At 38.4% G+C, this 17,790-nt stretch overlaps 2 protein-coding genes and 2 long non-coding RNA genes across 5 annotated transcripts; all 4 read right to left on the bottom strand.

Annotated features, from left to right (window-relative positions):
• Positions 1-4,637: 4,637 nt before the first annotated feature.
• Positions 4,638-5,333, bottom strand: LOC145699801 (uncharacterized). The gene is made up of 3 exons (XR_014134084.1): positions 5,093-5,333; positions 4,867-5,052; positions 4,638-4,718 (listed from the first exon to the last, which is right to left on the bottom strand). It is a non-coding gene; the product is annotated as an uncharacterized LOC145699801 (long non-coding RNA).
• A 5,593-nt stretch (positions 5,334-10,926) lies between these two features.
• LOC145699372 (uncharacterized) lies at positions 10,927-12,068 on the bottom strand. Its single transcript, XM_081776643.1, has 5 exons — positions 11,910-12,068; positions 11,526-11,864; positions 11,291-11,482; positions 11,090-11,251; positions 10,927-11,041 (listed from the first exon to the last, which is right to left on the bottom strand). Exons 1-5 carry the CDS (start codon positions 12,022-12,024, stop codon positions 10,974-10,976), a joined length of 876 nt encoding a protein of 291 aa, XP_081632769.1. The 5' UTR covers positions 12,025-12,068; the 3' UTR covers positions 10,927-10,973.
• A 1,262-nt stretch (positions 12,069-13,330) lies between these two features.
• LOC145700255 (uncharacterized) lies at positions 13,331-14,111 on the bottom strand. The gene is made up of 3 exons (XR_014134181.1): positions 14,073-14,111; positions 13,926-14,027; positions 13,331-13,453 (listed from the first exon to the last, which is right to left on the bottom strand). It is a non-coding gene; the product is annotated as an uncharacterized LOC145700255 (long non-coding RNA).
• Positions 14,112-14,588: 477 nt separating this feature from the next.
• On the bottom strand, positions 14,589-17,592 carry LOC145697085 (uncharacterized). Of its 2 annotated transcripts, none has more exons than XM_081774235.1 (7): positions 17,382-17,592; positions 16,895-17,026; positions 16,679-16,770; positions 16,330-16,394; positions 16,151-16,282; positions 15,151-15,538; positions 14,589-15,106 (listed from the first exon to the last, which is right to left on the bottom strand). In XM_081774235.1, exons 2-7 carry the CDS (start codon positions 16,955-16,957, stop codon positions 14,896-14,898), a joined length of 951 nt encoding a protein of 316 aa, XP_081630361.1. In that variant the 5' UTR covers positions 16,958-17,026; positions 17,382-17,592; the 3' UTR covers positions 14,589-14,895. The 2 variants fall into 2 exon arrangements, with proteins under 2 accessions (XP_081630361.1, XP_081630360.1); XM_081774234.1 differs by having other exon boundaries at positions 14,591-15,106; positions 16,679-16,776; positions 17,382-17,591.
• Between the last annotated feature and the right edge of the window lie 198 nt (positions 17,593-17,790).

Genomic DNA, 17,790 nt, shown 5'->3' with positions numbered 1-17,790 from the left:
TCGTAAATAAAATTATGTACTCTTAGAGTAGCGCTGCGGTTTCTTTATAGAAACGAATGATGATACTCACCATATCTCTTTTAGAAAAGTATTTCAAAACATAAACCGTTGGCGTTCTCTTAAATTATTCTTATCTATAGGAGAATCGGTAAATTATTCGCGACTTTGTATTAATTCGTGAGAAGAAAACCATAAAAGCATTTTTGCTTAGATTAATTTATATTTTTCGATACAAATTTGCGTGAATATCTAAATAAACTGCTTATATCTTTTAGACCCTCGATGAAATATTGTGATCTCCCACACTCTTCGTAGAGCTCAATTTATTCCTTATAAATTAATCAAATGGGGGAGCTGTGACATTTGTCCTACACAAGCCGAGAGGCGCCCCACCACACAACGCATGACCAAGCTACTAGCCTTAGGGTTAGGTTAGGGTTAGGTTAGGTTAGGATTAGGTTAGGGTGTGTGGGATGACTAAGTTCGTGGGGACTAGGTTCGTGGGACTAGGTTCGTGGGTGGCTGGCTGGAAAACGTGGTTCGTGGGACTAGGTTCGTGAGTTTTTGATTTTATATGTATATTTTTATTTATAATGATTAAGTGTTATTTATATGTGTATATTTATTTATATATATTTATATATATGTATTGTAATTATATGATCATATAATATAATATTATTATCTAAATATAGGTTCGGGGGTTTTTGATTGGTTAGAATTTTTATTCTATAAGGAAAAAATATGTGCGACTAGGTTCGTGGGACTAGGTTCGTGGGTTTTTAATTGGTTATTATTTTTATTCTATAAGGAGAAATTATGTCGGACTAGGTTCGTGGGACTAGGTTCGTGGGTTTTGAAATTTTTTTTATAAGGAAAAGGGAGCTGCGACTAGGTTCATGGGACGAGGTTCGTGGGTTTTGAAATTTTTTATAAGGAAAAGGGAGGTGCGACTAGGTTCGTGGGACTAGGTTCGTGGCTTTTAAAAATTTTTTATAAGGAAAAATGGGTTGCGACTAGGTTCGTGGGACTAGGTTCGTGGCTTTTAAAAATTTTTATATAAGGAAAATGGGGTGCGACTAGGTTCGTGGGACTAGGTTCGTGGCTTTTAAAATTTTTTTTATAAGGAAAAATGGGTTGCGACTAGGTTCATTAACTCTTCTAAGGCAACCATTGTTATTCAGCGCTAACATAGAAATTCAGTTAAAGAGCCTAGCGGCTTATTTTGGGGGTGGGGGTGGGAAAGTCATTTTTACCATTCAACTTTACCCAATTTTACAACCCACGAACCTAGTCCCACGAACCTAGTCGCACTCAATTGTTCCTTATAAAAAAATTTCAAAACCCACGAACCTAGTCCCACGAACCTAGTCTCACGAACCTAGTCTTCACGAACCTAATCTTCACGAACCTAGTCCCACGAACCTAGTCTTCACGAACCTAGTCTTCACGAACCTAGTCCCACGCAGAGTTCTAAATCTGGTGAGCTAATCTAGCTGAGCTAGCTAAGCTAGCTAAGCTGACAGCTACAGCTTAGCTAGCTCAGCAATTTTTGGAAACAGTCAGCTCACAGCTTAGCTAGCTCAGGAGAAAATTTTTAGGCCCTCAGCTTAGCTAGTCTAGCTAGCTTAGGCCCCCTAAGCTGACATGATTGAACCACCTCAAAAACCCACGCTTTTTGCGAATTTTTCCCGCAGATTCACACTTATTGGCAATATTTTAGTCAAGATCTGGCATGGTCGACGGCTTATTTATTTTTAATGTTGTCCCCAGCAATTTTTTTGAAAAAAAACTCAACTAGACACTCCCGGACCCGATCGCTTTGGACACCCAAAAAAGAAGCTGGGTTGAGTCTAAAAATTGCTCGTGCTACTTCATTAACAGTCTCTAATAGAGACTCTCTATCCTTGAATCTTAGATGAAATTTCTGATTTCATGAACAAGAAAAATTGATAAGTACTGTATACTGATATCATATCCTTGATATGAACTCATGGATCATATCGAATTTCTTTGAGGTCCGTAGAAAAAATTCACTTTTCCATCGCCGATTCTATAACATTCGACATAATATACAGACAAAACGGACAATTCCGGAACGGGCAATTCCGGAGATTTGAGGGAAATTGGAAAAATTTTGCAAGCGCACAATTCCGGAAAGTTAAGACAAAAAATTCAACTGAGAGGCCTATTCTCTATATAGAGCCACCTTTTTCAAATAAAAAGGAAAAAAGAAATCATAGAAGGGCCAAAAAAGCCTTGTGCAGCACTAAAAAAGCCCATTTTCTGGTTGACACCCTTAAAAAAGGCACTTCTGACGCAAAAAAAATTTCAAGTCGAGTTCGGACAATTCCGGAGATTTGGCGTTTTTTCCCGAGAAAAAAACTTCCGGAATTGTCCGTTTTGTCTGTAATTGTAATATTTATGTAACCTCTAACAGACAGCGCCATCAATCTCATTTCTAGTGATGTACTTTTTTTGGTTTTTACCGCCCTAGCTGCATCATATTAGATCGATTTGCGCGCATGAGTTAAAAATTATCTTCTATTTCAAATTGAAATTTTCATGCAAAAAATGGTTTAGGGGGAAAAAATTATATTTCTTGACGCTAATAAAATTAATGAATATCTTCAAAAAACCAATAAGAAGAAAAAAAATAAGATAAACAGGAAATTATATCGACAAAAATTACTTTTTTTTTTGACCCAGCTAGATTAGCTAGTCTAGCTAAGCTGAGGCAAAAAAACACCTCAGCTTAGCTTAGCTAGCTTAGCAATTTTTTGAGAGTGTCAGCTCACAGTTTAGCTAGCTTAGGAGAAAATTTTGAGATCCTCAGCTTAGCTAGCTTAGCTTAGCTCAAAAGTTTCAGAATTTAGAACTCTGGTCCCACGAACCTAGTCGCACCCTCCTTTTCCTTATAAAAAAAATTTCAAAACCCACGAACCTAGTCCCACGAACCTAGTCGCACCCCCTTTTCCTTATAAAAAAATTCGAAACCCACGAACCTAGTCCCACGAACCTAGTCGCACCCCCTTTTCCTTATAAAAAATTTCAAAACCCACGAACCTAGTCCCACGAACCTAGTCGCACCCTCCTTTTCCTTATAAAAAAAAATTTAAAACCCACGAACCTAGTCCCACGAACCTAGTCGCACTCAATTGTTCCTTATAAAAAAAAATTTCAAAACTCACGAACCTAGTCCCACGAATCTAGTCGCACTCAATTGTTCCTTATAAAAAATTTATAATTTTTATAATACTTATAGAAAAATCTCTTATTTCAAAACCCACGAACCTAGCACCCCTACGAACCTAGTCCCACGAACCTAGTCGCACCACATTGTTCCTTATAGAAAGGAAACCATACCCCATCTTGCATACTTTGGCATAACCACCTACGAACCTAGTCCCACGAACCTAGTCCCCACGAACTTAGTCATCAATCCCGCTAGGGTGTAGTAGCTTGCTGCAGTCTGCAGAGCGGTGTGGTAGCGCGCCCCTCGGATTGTGTAGGACAGATGTCACGCTACTCACCAAATGGTAATTATCAAATGTAAGTACTAGTAAGTCAAGTAAAAATAATTTTTCCCTGAAAAAAATTTTATTCACATTTAATCAAACATATTTCTCTTGATTTATTATATATTTTTTTGAATTATTGAATACTTTTTTTCGGAATTCAGTTAATGGTAACAGTCTTTGGCAGTGAAAAGTGATCATTTACGGCAGCAGTTGAACTCAGAGTCTAAAAGTAAACAGTCAGTAAATTCAGAATTAACGAAAAAATGGATTCACCGCGTCAGCACCTGTTCGAAAGCGCATAACCAACGTCTGGATGTTGAATATTTCGCGACGTGTTGTTACCTCCAAAAGTCAAACCCTCATTTCCCTAAACACATTTTGAGCTTTGGAGCTTAGCCTTTAGAAATTCATTTCGCTTTTCATTTTTCGCAAGTTTTTTGAAAAAAAGTGAAAAATTTTTTTTCAAAATCCACTTTTTGTTCAAAAATGAAAATAAATAAAAAGTGTTTCGCGGCTCTAGAATTCTTGTCGCCTTCTTTCGCCACTCGACTTTTGGCCAACGTGAGTGGCAGTTTTGCGAACTAAGAAAAACCGCAATTTCTCTGTTATTATTTTGTGAACATAAAACATTCGTGTTCAATTAAATTAAAATTGTTATTTTTTAAAAATAGGCGCGCCTAATTTCGGAATTTACCATGTTTCGCATCGTATGATCGGGATCGAAAATGTAATCCTTTGTTTGGTTCAAAAACGCTTTCGCTGAAATTCAAGTATTTCTAAGGTTTTCAACTTGAATTCGATGTCATATCAAGTTGTCACTTCAAGAAAGCTCCAAGATCAGATCTGGACTCGGCAACTTTTGTTCAAAACTTGAGGATTTTGATATTGAAAAAGCTTGAATAAATTCAACGATTTTGACGGTCACGTTTTTGAACCTTCCTGTTGCTGGGAATTCCTCTCCGCTGGAAATTTGATTAAGCAACAGCTTTGATTGGGGTTTTCTATCGAGTCATATTATTAAATAATCAATTTATTCTGCTTTTTTTTCGTTTCCCAACGAATATCACGTGCTCGGAAGTTTATAAAAGTCAAGTTAAAAGACCAGATTTCAACCCTTTTTCCTGAGAACCATCAGCGCAGAAGCAATAAATCCAAAAATGATACTCGCCACGCAAAGTCCTGTTGCTGTTGGCCCGGCTAAAAATCTGATCAAAATCAGACACTATAAAATGCTCAAAACTCTTAAAGAATCGATTTATTTTATTAAGAGGAAAGTCGGTCAAATAGTAGTATAATTTACAACCTCTCGTACACGCCTGTCAATTCTAGGGCTGAAAAAACTTACGTCTTGTATGGTCGTATCTGCTCGGCGAATTCTCCGAAGCCAGCCAGACAATGATGAAAATCGGCGGTAGAGCATTTCCAACCATAAAGACAAAATGGAAGAACAAGAGAAAACCGCGTGACGCAGCCCAAGATTCAGCGCAACAAAGTTGGGCTATCAGAATTAATCCAGCCACCAAAAATACAACTGAATTTTATAAAGGGTTTTAGATGGCTCTTCGTTTTACCTGAATAAAGCGCGACAGAAACAGTAAATTGCCATCTAACAAGTGTTTCTCCTTCTCCATTGAAAATGAGCGGTTGATTGCCAAAATAATAAAGCGTGTTTTTGAAACGCAAAATGTTTAAAAGAAAGATCAAAGCAAGGAGTGTCGAGAAAACTGAAAATGCTCTTGCAATTAGGGAGTTTTTGGGGATCGTAGGAGGTGTTCTTCTTCATCAAAAACGCCAGGAATTCTTGCAAATTCTTCCCTCCTGACATTTTGGCTCGGAAACCTGTGTAGAAAACCTGAGTCAGGTTATAAAAAGCCTACACGAAAACCCGCTTATTACTAATTATAGACAAGAGTATTAAAGCGAAGCCGCGTTGCGGCTTCGTTTCTGAAAAGCCGCTTCGCGGCTTTTCATTTAAGTTCTTTAGAGCCTGACTCAGGCTTTCTATTCAAATTTTCGAGCCCAGCCTGACATAAGTATTGTAAGGTCTGCTTCTTTGCGACCTTCCCGATCTGCCAGATCTCTGAGTTCTTCGAGTATTCTGATGCATCTCTCTTTATTTTAGGGACAGAAAAAAGCGTGAGAAAGTATTTTTATTGTCTAAAGTAGAGCTCGGAGCACAAAAGCCGATGAATCAGCAGCATTGAAATGGTTTTTTTATCTCGCGAGTTTCGCTTTTCTTCGTCACGGTTCGAGGGTGAGCTAGAATTTTGAAGGATCAGATTGTTGCCCAAGGCGATATTTTCAAAAAGAGGATTAATTCATTCATTCTTCAAACAGACTAGTTCTTTACAGATTAGTTACTTTCTTAACTCAAAGACCGATTGCTCTTTATATAAATAGTAATGGATTTGCTTCATTTTTGCACTCAAACTTGATTTTTGGTCATTTATATCTTCCTAATTTTAATGATAAGAATCTTCGATCAAACCATTTTTACTGTTAAACCGTCTGCTTGCGAATTAGGGCATGAAAATCAGCCTTTCTTATCGACCCTTCTCGTGAAAAATTTTTGTGGGAAAACTTACGATAGTAGTATCCATATCGCCAACTTTGTGAAGCCATTTTTGAACTAAAAACTCCTTCTCTGGGGCTCCTGGTTTGACGCTGATCCCGGCTCAGAAGGATTCTTTCGCGAAACGCTTCTCAAAATGGATCAGTTGAGCCACGCCTAATAGATGAACCAATTTTGGTAACAGTGATCTTCTCCAAGTACCAAGCACTTTTAAAAGTTCAATTATCAACTTTCACATGAAAAGGGTTTACCTGCCGATTCCTCGATTGTCGTGTTCAATGACCAATTTTTCGAGCTAAAAAATGAATCTTTTTGAGGGGCAAAATGATGTTACCTCTCCAATATCCATCGATTCAAGTTGAAATATGTCCACGTGACCCCGCTCGAACTTATTCAAAAAGGTCTGGCTTTTAGCAAGCTTTATCCGCCCAGTTTCTCCATTATCGCCCATAAGGTTAATGTAGACATTTGCGTCTGTCCCTGCGCAATCTACATCTCCTGTCATGACTGTACAAACGGTCAAAAAAGACATCGATTTTTCGCTTTTATTAATTTTGGACCATTTCTTTAACTAGAAAAATCGCCATCTTCCTTTCGAATTTCCCCCTCTCGATTTCTCTCTTTTCCTGCGAAAATGCCGCTTTTATAGAATTAGTCGAAATCCAAGTTTTAAATGCTTATCTGCTCGCACAAGGGATGAGTGTAACTCGCCGCAACAAGAATCTGACCCGGGCTGAGAAGGAACCGCACAAATGTGTTGAAAAGTGCATTATTTTATTACCAGTATATCATTAAAAAAGGGTTGAAGTTCTGTCTTCTTACATATTTCGGTTGACTCATTGCTAAAATATCGATAATTTGCGGGTCTTTTTCTTTATATTTTTATATTTTTATGAAAAAATTCACATAAATTTGATTAATAAACATAAAAAAAAACAAAAAATTAGTCCAAAATGAGCTTTTTTATTAAAAATTTTGATAAAAAAGCCAAAAAACGACATAAAAAAGCAATAAACCATTGTAAGTCGCCCATTTTTCAAGCTCTTGAAGCAAGGAGAAACTTCTTTTTCTCGGCAAAATTGAGCCAAAAAGGCTCACAAAGAAAAAAAATTGAATAATTTTCATCCAAAAGTTTTCAAACGACCATCTCCTTGTTCTCTTTATACCGGTGGTAGGTACAAGTTTACATAATTAATCCCTATCAATGTTCAATTAATTGTCTAAGTCTTGATTTCCCGTCGGCTTAGAGTCATTTCTAGCAGGTCAAAAGAGGGAAGTGTTCTCTGATGTCATCAGGGTTATTTATTTTTTTTTTTCAAAATTATAAGTAGCTAAGCTGGAAAGGGTCAAACTGACCGTTTCTCTCAAAATTGTCGAAAATTTCTTTGAACATCATTTCTTCATAGGCTTCGTCCAAGGCAGCAAGAAGGCTTTCCGTTTTTCGTCCTTAATTTTTATTATAGAATAAGTTTTTTCAAGATAATCAGCGCTGGGGTCAGCAACCAATGTAAAAACTGAGTCAGGGTCTGAACGAAAGGCGGCTTCTCCTGAATTTTAAAATATTTTAATGTTGATATTGCGAAGCCGCTTTGCGGCTTCGTCTTGAAAAGCCGCTTTGCGGCTTTTTGTTGAAGATCGCTCAGACCCTGACTCAGGTTTTTACCCAGGTAATAAGTTATCTACCGTCTGCTTCAGCTCTTTTAGCAGTCCAATTATCGAGCCCATCAAAAAGCGAGACCCTTTTCGTCCTCGCCATTGCTAAAACTGATCCAAGAAAAAATGAATTCAGGATTCTCATTCTGATAGTCTGATAGTTTCGAATCCAGTCGTCCTGCTCTTTAACAAGGTATTGAGTGCGCACATGAAAAATTAATTCTACAATAATGGGAGTAAATTAGCTTTCACAAGGTTCCATCATGTACTTTAGAAGGAAGGATCTTTGATGCGAATTTTTGATCGAAGAAAAACGAAGCGCGAATGATTTTGTGACGTCTATTCTCGCTAATAAGTCGAGAAATATATTTTCGACTCGAAAATTTCGATATAAAAAAGGCTTATTGAAAAAGAACAAAGAAAAACGACCAAAAGTAGACTTCAATCGCTCTGGAATGTTCATTCGCTAATAATTTCGAGCGAACATCTTAAGGGGCTGGGTTGTATAATGGAAAAATAAAAATTATTTGGAGGCATATCAAACCGGCGCACGATTCTTGCGCCGCTGGCCAACTAGTAATCCTGAGTATACATTACAAACCGTTGTAACGAAAAAGAAATAGACATATCCTCTTAGAGGATGCAAAATTGAAAATTGTTGATTCTTGTAAAATTGACTCTTCCGTAAAATTACTTTTTCGGGGCAAAATTCACCAAGGACGCGTCAGAATTAACCTCAAGTCAAAAGTTGGATAAGCAGTTCTGCCCACATCCTGAATTCTTTGACACAGGTCAACAAGGCTCAAGCTTCAGACCGGGATTTTTGAACCAAAGAAGAAAAGACTTTTAGTTGAAGTGTCCTTGATTGCCCCTTGTTTTCAAATCGGAAAGCTCAAGATATAAATATTTTAAAATCTTACTTTTGAAATTGAAATTTTAAATAATTTTCAAAAATATGGATCGAGAAAAATCTTGGTTTAGCAAGAAAACAAAGGTAAAACTTGAAGTTCCGTCGGATGAAGATTCTGGTTCTGAATCATCTTTGGTTGAGAAACCGGTTTTCGAATCAAAAAATGATGAGTTGGTCGAAAAGCTGGTCGAGCGAGTAAGCACTTTGGAGAATTTATTCAAGACTCAGGAAAGAGCTCTAGAAATGTGGTTTTCAATACGACAGTGTTAATATCCACGTGATCATTCTACCTCTAGAACGCTGATAAGGAAAAATCGTTCCTAGAAAAGTCTGAATCCTACATCTCCAAAATCAATGAATTGGAAGAAAAGCTCGAATCAAAATCAGCGCTGGAAACATCCATCATCAACAAGCAAATATCCACCCAAACAGAGGGGTTCACAAAAAATGAAGAAATCATCCGACAAGTCACCAACTTATCTCTCTTTTCTCAAAAGACCACTTTGACGGCGGGGATGAGAGGGCAGATTTCAACTTTTGATAGAGAAATGTCGGCGGTTTTGAGGAAGTTTAAGATGGCGAGCTTGGAGGAAATGGTGATGAGGATTGAAGACATGGAGGACTCCCTCGCTGATTTGAGGTAGAATCGGTTCTCTTTGCTTTTGGTCAATTTTTAGAACAAAATCGAATCTTTACCAGCTTCCAGCCGAAGAAACCTTCTCAAGAAAAAAATCAAGATCGTTCAACCTCGAACATTTTCTCAAAAAGATGCCGTTCAACGACTGTTCCAAGCTGCGAAAAATTGACGAGCTCGAATCCCTCCTTGATTCGCAAATGACCAAGCTTTCAGAACGACTTGAGCACATAGAAAAATCAATCAATCGGACGAAATCGCGGCTTAATGCGGAGAAATCGGCGAATAATTTGAAGTTGGACTTTTGTTTGAGCTCCGGGAGACCGCTTGGAATGAGCACGGGAGAAATTGCGGATGATCAAATTGAAGCTTCGGATTTTACAGCGCCGGAGTTACGATAAGGGTTCAATATACTTGTTCGTCTTCCATTTCACAGACCCTACAACGCATTCTATCCGGTGATAAAATTTTACAACTAGAATCAAACTTCCCTCAAGTTAAAAATATTTATGTAATACTATATTTGCGACATTTATGGTGCCCATTTGCATCACAAAAAAACTCACTCGGTATCAAGGCATCACAATCTTAGCCACAATTTCAGGGATAAACTATTAAGGCATTGTAATTAATGGTAAAATTTTGAACCAAAGTTAAGAGCGCCTCGATTAGGATTCTCAAACTGGAACTCAACGTCTGAAAAACCTTGGCTAAAAGTCTCATTTCGCCGTCCAACGATAATCAAGTCTCTCGCCTTCTTATCTCCTGAAATTCAAGCTGGTTCATTGATGATGGTAACATCCGTCCAAATCGCCTTTCTCTCCCTCCGTGGCGACTGGCGAAAGTACGAGTCCCAGATCACAGCAAATTCAAAAACCGATTGTCTCGAATCAACTCGACTGAACCAGCCGATTGAGTGTTCTGCCATCAAGGTTTTTCCAAAAGCCGGTTTTGGCAGAAACGCGCTGCATTTTCAAATGGAATTTTACGGGAGCTACATTGATCTAGGAAGGCCGCTAGGGTTGACAAGCGGTGAAATCAAGGATGAGAGCATTTTCGTCTCGACGGCAGAATCCCCCTACGAAAAACCAAGAATCGGCGTTTCAAGAATGTTTCAAATCCAACTTTTTCTCCACAAAAGATTCGACAAGACATGAATTATTTGTAACAAGAAAAGATTGGAATTTCACCTGCAAATGCTCAAGAGGAACTCTTCATGATCTGATCTCTCTGAGAATCGAACTCGAGGAAAGAAAAATAATATGCGGCCTTCAGCTCATTTGTTTGAATGAACAAGGACAAGATGGGTTGATTTCGGCGGTTGATTTTGCTTATATTGATAGGAGAGGCTTCATGTTTGATTCTTTGGAGGGGGGGAGGTTTCTAAGAAAAAGCCCTGAAAAAGAAATGGAAAAGAAAGCACGATTTACAATTGGCTAGGACTTGGGACTGATCTTCCGGGAGCTAATACTTTTAACAAGATCTTTACGATTCCTGTCTTATCCAGGGTCAAAACAAAGACAATCATCATTTACCCCAAGTGCACTGGAACATACGGAAATGCAACTAGAGTGTCATGCCAGATGGAACTGCTTGGATACACGCCCCTTGGATAGACAACTTTTTTTATTATAAAATGATGTTTTTTTATATACAAAAATAAAGTTAATTGAGGTAGGGGAATCAATCTTGATCAAATGGATTTGTGTTTCGATGATGAGGAGAATTTTCTTGCGGCACTTCCAATGTAGCTATGAGAGGGGTTTAGTAACGTGATCTTTAAAAGTCATGTGATGTACCTTTTTCATCCTTCTTTTTGCTTCGTCGAGGAGATTTGGAAACGGGGACATATGGAGGGGTGATGATAACAGATGGTCCTGTTCCTTGAGCAATCGGTGGCAAAAAGGAGGGTGGATTTTCTCGGAGAATTTCCGTGTCGTTTATTTCAGTCACTCGCGTCGCTAGAATAATGGTTAGGTGAGAATTTTTGGGGAGATTACAGTTTGAGGCGAGAGCGCTTTCAGCGGCGGTGATTTCGTGCTCAATGAGATTTTCTAGAGCTTCGTCGTCTGTGTTTCCTCCTGGAATTGGCGAATGAACGGTTGGAAGAGCAAGCATTCTAGCTGGCTGTTGGAATGATCCTCCTGCTGGAGGAGGCCCTCTTGGCGGTGGCTGGTTCTGTTGAGTCGCTTCTAGAAACAGTTGATAATTTCTTACTAAGGATTTGAAACAAACGGTTGTAAGACATTGTGACTGCTTGAAGCTGCAATTGCAAGTTCTGTTTGTCTCGTAAGATCTTTTGCGCAGTTGTTGCAAGTCGTTTCTTTTCCTCTTGACTTTGATTGAGCATCTGAGTTTGGAACTTGATCTTTTCTTGGTATCGTCTGATCTTTCCTTCGAAGAAATTCGCGAAAAGCATCGCGAGGCCGTTAAAAATTCTGAGCATTCGAAAAGTAAGCATGACAACTCCTTTCATTCCGTTGAGATTTCCCCCACTATCGCCTCCATCTCCTTCGCAATCGGGTTCTTCGAGGGTAAAGACGATGATGAAACACATGATCCAAGAGACAATCACTGAAGAGTTCGTTTAGTAGTTGTTCGATAAGGGCTTCTTATTACCAAGCATAGCATCGGCAATTTCCATTTTACGGGAGAGCAAATGAGGAAGCGCCGTGAGTTTGACAATCGTTTCGATGAAGAAAAGTGAAAGCAGCGCAAAAGTTGTGTATCCCATTCGTATCCATGTCTGCAGCAGTCGTTGGTACTTGCAACATTCATTTCCTGTTAAGTTGATGAAAAAAATTGTCGAAAATAAAATTTTGAGTTTCGAAAATAATTCTCGCTTTTTTTTCAATTTTCCTGGTGGAGTTGGTTGTAGTGTTGTGGTTGTGGTTGCAGTTGTTGTTGTTATTGTTGATGCTTCAGTCGTAAGGAATCCGTCACCACTGGACTCATCAGATCCATTGAAAGGCAAAGTTTGAAGAAACCTTGTTGATTCCGTTGAATTTGTGGGAATTTCTGGTGGAAGAAGGCACCAATCTTCGCAAGCGTTAGGACAATCGCAAGTATCGAGGTTTTCAGCCATCATTCCAATAAGAAGCTTTTGAGGATCATTTTATTGACTCTCTCGAAAAAAAAGATAAAACGAAATTCAGCAAAATTTGGCATTTTTATTTTATGTTTCTCTATAAAATTTCGCGGCTTTTTATTGCCTTTGGACTGACGAAATTTTGCACTGATTGATTGATGAATTGTTGCATAGAAAATATTCGTTTTCGATTACTCCCTATTTGATCCCCTTCCTCGGTATAAACCAAAGTCGTGTCGATAACAACAAGGAGTAAGAAGATTTTATGATACGTCGGATTCGTGATGATTTTTTCGACAAAGTCCTGAAAGCTCGTCCAGCACTTGCTCTTTGTTTTCGTCGTGTATTCTTTGAAGTCGTCTTCTTGGTCCTCGTCCATGAACGAATTCAAATCTGATAGAAAATGAGGTTGAGATTCATAGTTTTTTGCTTACATTTTTCGTGTCGACGAGCTTCTTGATCACGGTCTTCATAGTCGGTCGAAGATCCGTCAGAGGAATCGGATGAAGAGGTCATTGCATGTTTTGATCTAGTTTTTCGAGTCGAACTGGTTTTCGACGAAGCTGGGCGAATGACAGAAGCTCTTCTGCCTTTCGATTTCTTTCTATTCCCGGATATATTTTATTAAAGTAAACTTTTTATATAAAGAATCATTTTGATCCGTTTTTATAGGAGTATTTTTCGTCATCTTGTTCGGCCTCGCTACTGCTTTTACCAGTTTCCACAATTGTAACTCTTTTCATTTCACAGTTTCTCTACTCTTGAAGCTCAAGAACTGACAAGTCAAGATAATTTCAATCATGAGAACGGGAGTCTACTGTCAGATCAACGTACAGAATGTAAAGTTCAAGAAGAGTTTGCTTAGCCAGCATAATTATGCGCCCAAACGACCTTCCTTCTAACAGAAAAAAAACCTAAAGGTCATTTTCTTTCGAGGAAAACTTCCCTGAAGACTGTGTTTTCTGATTCAGATACTTTTTCTACTTTCTTCTTTTTCTTCGCTTTTTTGCTTTTGCCGGACTTGTAAGATTTGTCCGTCTTTCCGGAGTGGCGCTGATTTGGCTTGGACTCGTTTCTAAAATAATTTAAGCATCAAAGATTGAAAAAACTCTCCGATGATTTCCGGAAGCTTTTTTACAGAAAATTACGTAACGCATTGCTGGTTTCTTTTCTCAATAAATTTGATTAGCTCTCATCCGGTTTTGAGAGAAACTAAAGTTCATAAGACGAATTAATGATATGCAACCAGAGACATAAAACTGACATGTCCCTTAGCATCCACCATTCGACCAAAGAACATTTTCCTTACTATTAATTTTATTGCTCAAAAATCGCCAAATAGACCAAGCAGTTTCGATGGTAAAGAAAATTCTTATGAAATGAACTATTTGCTCTTACAGAAGTCCATCTATATTCTGATAAGTTATCAGTGATAAATCCCTTGGTTTAGGCCTTAGGTGGGGGGTCCCGGGGGGGATCGCCCCTAAATTAGGCTTAGGTTAGGAGCAGCTCGAATCATAACCCCCTACTGCCCCGAAAATACCTACTCATTATTGAGTCCATGAATAATTTCCTCCAGCTGCGCCTCAGAATATCTTCTCGATTCCCTCCTCTTCACCGCCGGCGACTGCTGATAATTCGCTCTTCCTCTGTTTCTCAAAAATAAATACTGTCTTTCTCTATTTCTGACTTACGGTCTCGGAGAATTCTCAATTTGGTGCGTAGAAACCTGCCTTGGCATTTCTTCAAAATAAAAAAAACCCCAGAGCGTAGTTTTCGAAAAGCAAGAGTAAGGAGTTTTTTCGCTGGCGCTTGGCAAAATGTTATGGCTTGGCAAATCTCAACTGAAGATTCCTTCCCGTAGCCAAATGAAAAGACAATCAAAGGACTTAAAAATGAAATACTGAATTAAACAATCATAATTTCTTTTTTCAATTTTGGGCAAAAAAACAAATTTCTCAATCTTTTGGGGAAAAATTTCTTTTTTTTCAATTTTTGGGCAAAAATTTTTTTTTCATTATCAGCGCAAAAATTTTTTTTTCAATTTTTGGGCAAAAACAAATTTTTCAATCATTTGGGCAAATACAAATTTTTCAATCTTTTGGGCAAAAAAATTTTTTTAGATTTTTGGGCAAAAATCTTTTTTCTATTTTTTGGGCAAAAAAAAATTTTTCAATTTTTGGGCCAAAAATTATTTTTCAATTTTTGGGCCAAAAAAATAAGAATTTTTATTTTGATAATTTTATTGAAGAGCATTGTTCATGGTTAGTATGCAATGTCGGCGCTCCCGACACGGCAGTTTCATCCGCAAGGTTAGCTCAAAGCAGGAAAGTAACAACAAGAAAAATGAGCGATAGAATTGAATGTGGAACTTGGAATACATTGATTTTTTAACTTGATGAACTGTGAGATTTTTTTGAATAATAAGGGAAAAAGGAGGAAAAAAGTGAAGAAAAAAAGCGGTGAAAAAATTTTTTCGATTCGAAGTTTCTTTTCGACTCGAAAAGTATGAATTTTCTATTCAGTTGGTTGATGGGTTGGAGGATACTGTGGAGGGAGGAAAACGGTTTCAGTGGGTGAGTATTGAAATAAGGGAGTTTGATTTTGCATTTGAGGCAGAGTGTTATTTGCTGGAACTGAATGTTTGTCGGACGTATAACTGCTTGAAGACACATGTCTGCTAGACATCGGAGTTGGCGGGTGGGTAGAAATGGACGTTGTTCGAGATCTTAATTGATCGGTTAGAGAATTCAAGAGCGAGAGCGGTTCTACCTGTAGGCTTTTCGCTCTGCCAGCTGTTGTGTTAGTTGAATTTTCTGCTCATCGGTCATGAAGCTCTTGACGATCTCTAGTTCTTCTTTATAAAAATTTATGCTGTCCCTCAAATGTTGGATTTCCCTCGAATACTGGCTCATTAGACTCAAGGTCTGCGCCTTCATTTGATCGAAAAAGCTCGAAACTTTCTTGCCATTTTCGTCGAGATTGTCGAGATTGAAGTCAATCGTTGTTGATTGCGATTCTGATTCGACGGTGAGGGGGGATTGCACTGGAGATGCGACGGCGCTTTTTCGTTCTGGCTCGACTGGTTTGGCGAAATCGGGGATGACGGTTAGCACGGAGAACATTTGGTAAGATGGAGTTTCGATCATCTTTTTGATGTCTGAAAAAATGATAAAGATTTTGATGAATTTTCTTCCTTGATTTCGGCCCTTGAAAAATTGATTTTCAAACATAATTTTTTCAACAGAAATGCAACTCATCTGAAAAGCGATAAAAAGCTTCCGAGACGTTTTACAGTAAATGCTGTCGGCAAATATTTGTTGAGTACTTGACAAGCATCCTGAGAACGGTCTCAAGCGGACAAGTTTTCGCCCTTCTCATCAGAGAAAAAAATGCGCCCTTCATCAGAAAAACTCACTTCGTTGTTGATTATCAAAGTGGGTGAGTGCGCAAATTACGCGAAAATATTGACGACAAGAGAGGATGTCAGAGATTGTAAACTTGGCGAGACATGTTTAGAAAAGGTAATTGTCTGTGACCAAACTCTGCGCCAAATCCGGCTGTGATTCAACGAGAAAGAGATTATCTTTCTTTTGTAGGCAATTATTGAGAATTTGAAGTGCCAGGAGGGCTTGAGGAAACAGATCCAAGAATCGTCATATCACGACCTTCAAAAAATCCTCCGAGAATGCGAATCAACAATCCTCGACGAGCTATTACTTCATGATACCCCTTCCTCATCGTGACCAAAATAAACCCCTTCTTTCCTTACCTGTTCTACTTTTCGCCGTAGCCGGTTTTTGTTGCTTGATTTCGCGCTTGACCCGTCTGATCATCTTCTCCCGCGAGGCGTTTGGAATTTGGTATCCAGGCTCGAGCGTTTTATCCTGCCCAGTCCAGCGACCTAGAAAGGAGTTTAAAGATCAAGAAGACTAGGAGACAGTAAGGAACCTCCATTGAGCTGATGAACGAGCTTCACGGGCTTGAAGCGACACGGTTTTTGTTGCGTCGAAAAACTACAACAAAAGGTCAGGGCGAGGTCACAGCGTGGCGCCGCTTTTCAGAGTTCAGGTGATTAGGTTTTGGGAATTTGAAGATTAGAAATTTCAAAAATGCCTTTACAAAAAAGGGTTGAGAACTAATTTTTGACCCTTTCGTCAAATACAGGGCTCGGAAACCTGTGTCGAAAACCTGAGTCAGGGTCCGAAAGAACTTAAACAAAAACTACGTAGCTCTAACTTAGACCCTGACTCAGGTTTTCAACACAGGTTGGCGAGATTGGGAAAAAAGATGAACTTACTTTTGCGTTTTTATTTGCTGATGTTCTTTGATGGTCTCCTCGTTGTTGTCATCCTCATCTTCTGAGCTATCTGACGAGTCATCGTTTGAAGTCTCGAGCTAATTAAACTTATGGTTCTTTTAACATTTACGACGTAAGAATTATATGTGAACTTCTTCGAAGGAAGTGAAGTCAATCAAGTTGAAATTCCAAGACGAAATTCGATGATGGTCTTACCTGAGTTTTTTCGACGAGAAGGAGCAAAGAACCAGGATTTCTTCCGGCTTTTGTGACGCTCATTTTTCAAAAGAATTTCTTTTCTTCTATCAGGAGATCGATTCGTTTGCCATGACGAATTCAGGGGTCAGGCTTAAAATTTTGTTATTTTCTCGAAATTATAATTGGAAGGGCAATTTAAGGAAGTAGGTCATTCTCGTAATGTTTGACTTGAGAGGAAATAAAATAATCACACCCAGGCATAATTCAAATTTACTTTGGCCGTCAAATAAACAGAATTATGGGAGTTTCAAACGGATTTCGGCTGAGAAAACTCGTCTGAATAAAACTTGACTAATTTTATGGATAAGTTGATCGAGTCTATTTTATGAAGTAGTTCAATGAAGCTTACGCTATTTCATTCTGATAAAATAGAAATGAAATATGAAATTTGTAAAATAATGATTTCTTAATAAATTTAAAGCTTCAGGAATTTCATTCAACTTACTGGTTTTAGTCGAGCTTTTTTCAATTTACAGCACTGGCTCTCTCTTCTTCTCTTTTTATTTTTCCCAGATTCAAATAAAAAGTTGAATTTTATCGGCTTTCTCTCTATTTCTGATCGTTCAACGAAATTTCGACAATAAAAAAAATTTTCAAAAAAAAATATATTTTTCGTCGATGAAGATTTCTGTAGCGACGATCTTGGCCTCGGTCTCTGAAAACGACCGGATTCGTGTGGAGTAGCCGTCAAAGGCGCCCACGCCAGCTAAATCGAAGCTACCACACTCGTCGTTGAGTTTACTAGACAAGAGAGAGAGAGACTCAGGTGGACACGTGATCGACGACCGACGGGGTATATTTTCAAATGTTATTTTTCCATTCAGAAATATCAATTCAAAGTTCGAGCCTCTTTT

The sequence above is a fragment of the Oikopleura dioica genome, chromosome 2 (genome assembly GCF_907165135.1).
Source record: "Oikopleura dioica chromosome 2, OKI2018_I68_1.0, whole genome shotgun sequence".
Taxonomy (NCBI): domain Eukaryota; kingdom Metazoa; phylum Chordata; class Appendicularia; order Copelata; family Oikopleuridae; genus Oikopleura; species Oikopleura dioica.
The sequence above is the reverse complement of the archived record's forward strand: the minus strand, read 5'-3'. Positions and strand labels throughout refer to the sequence as shown.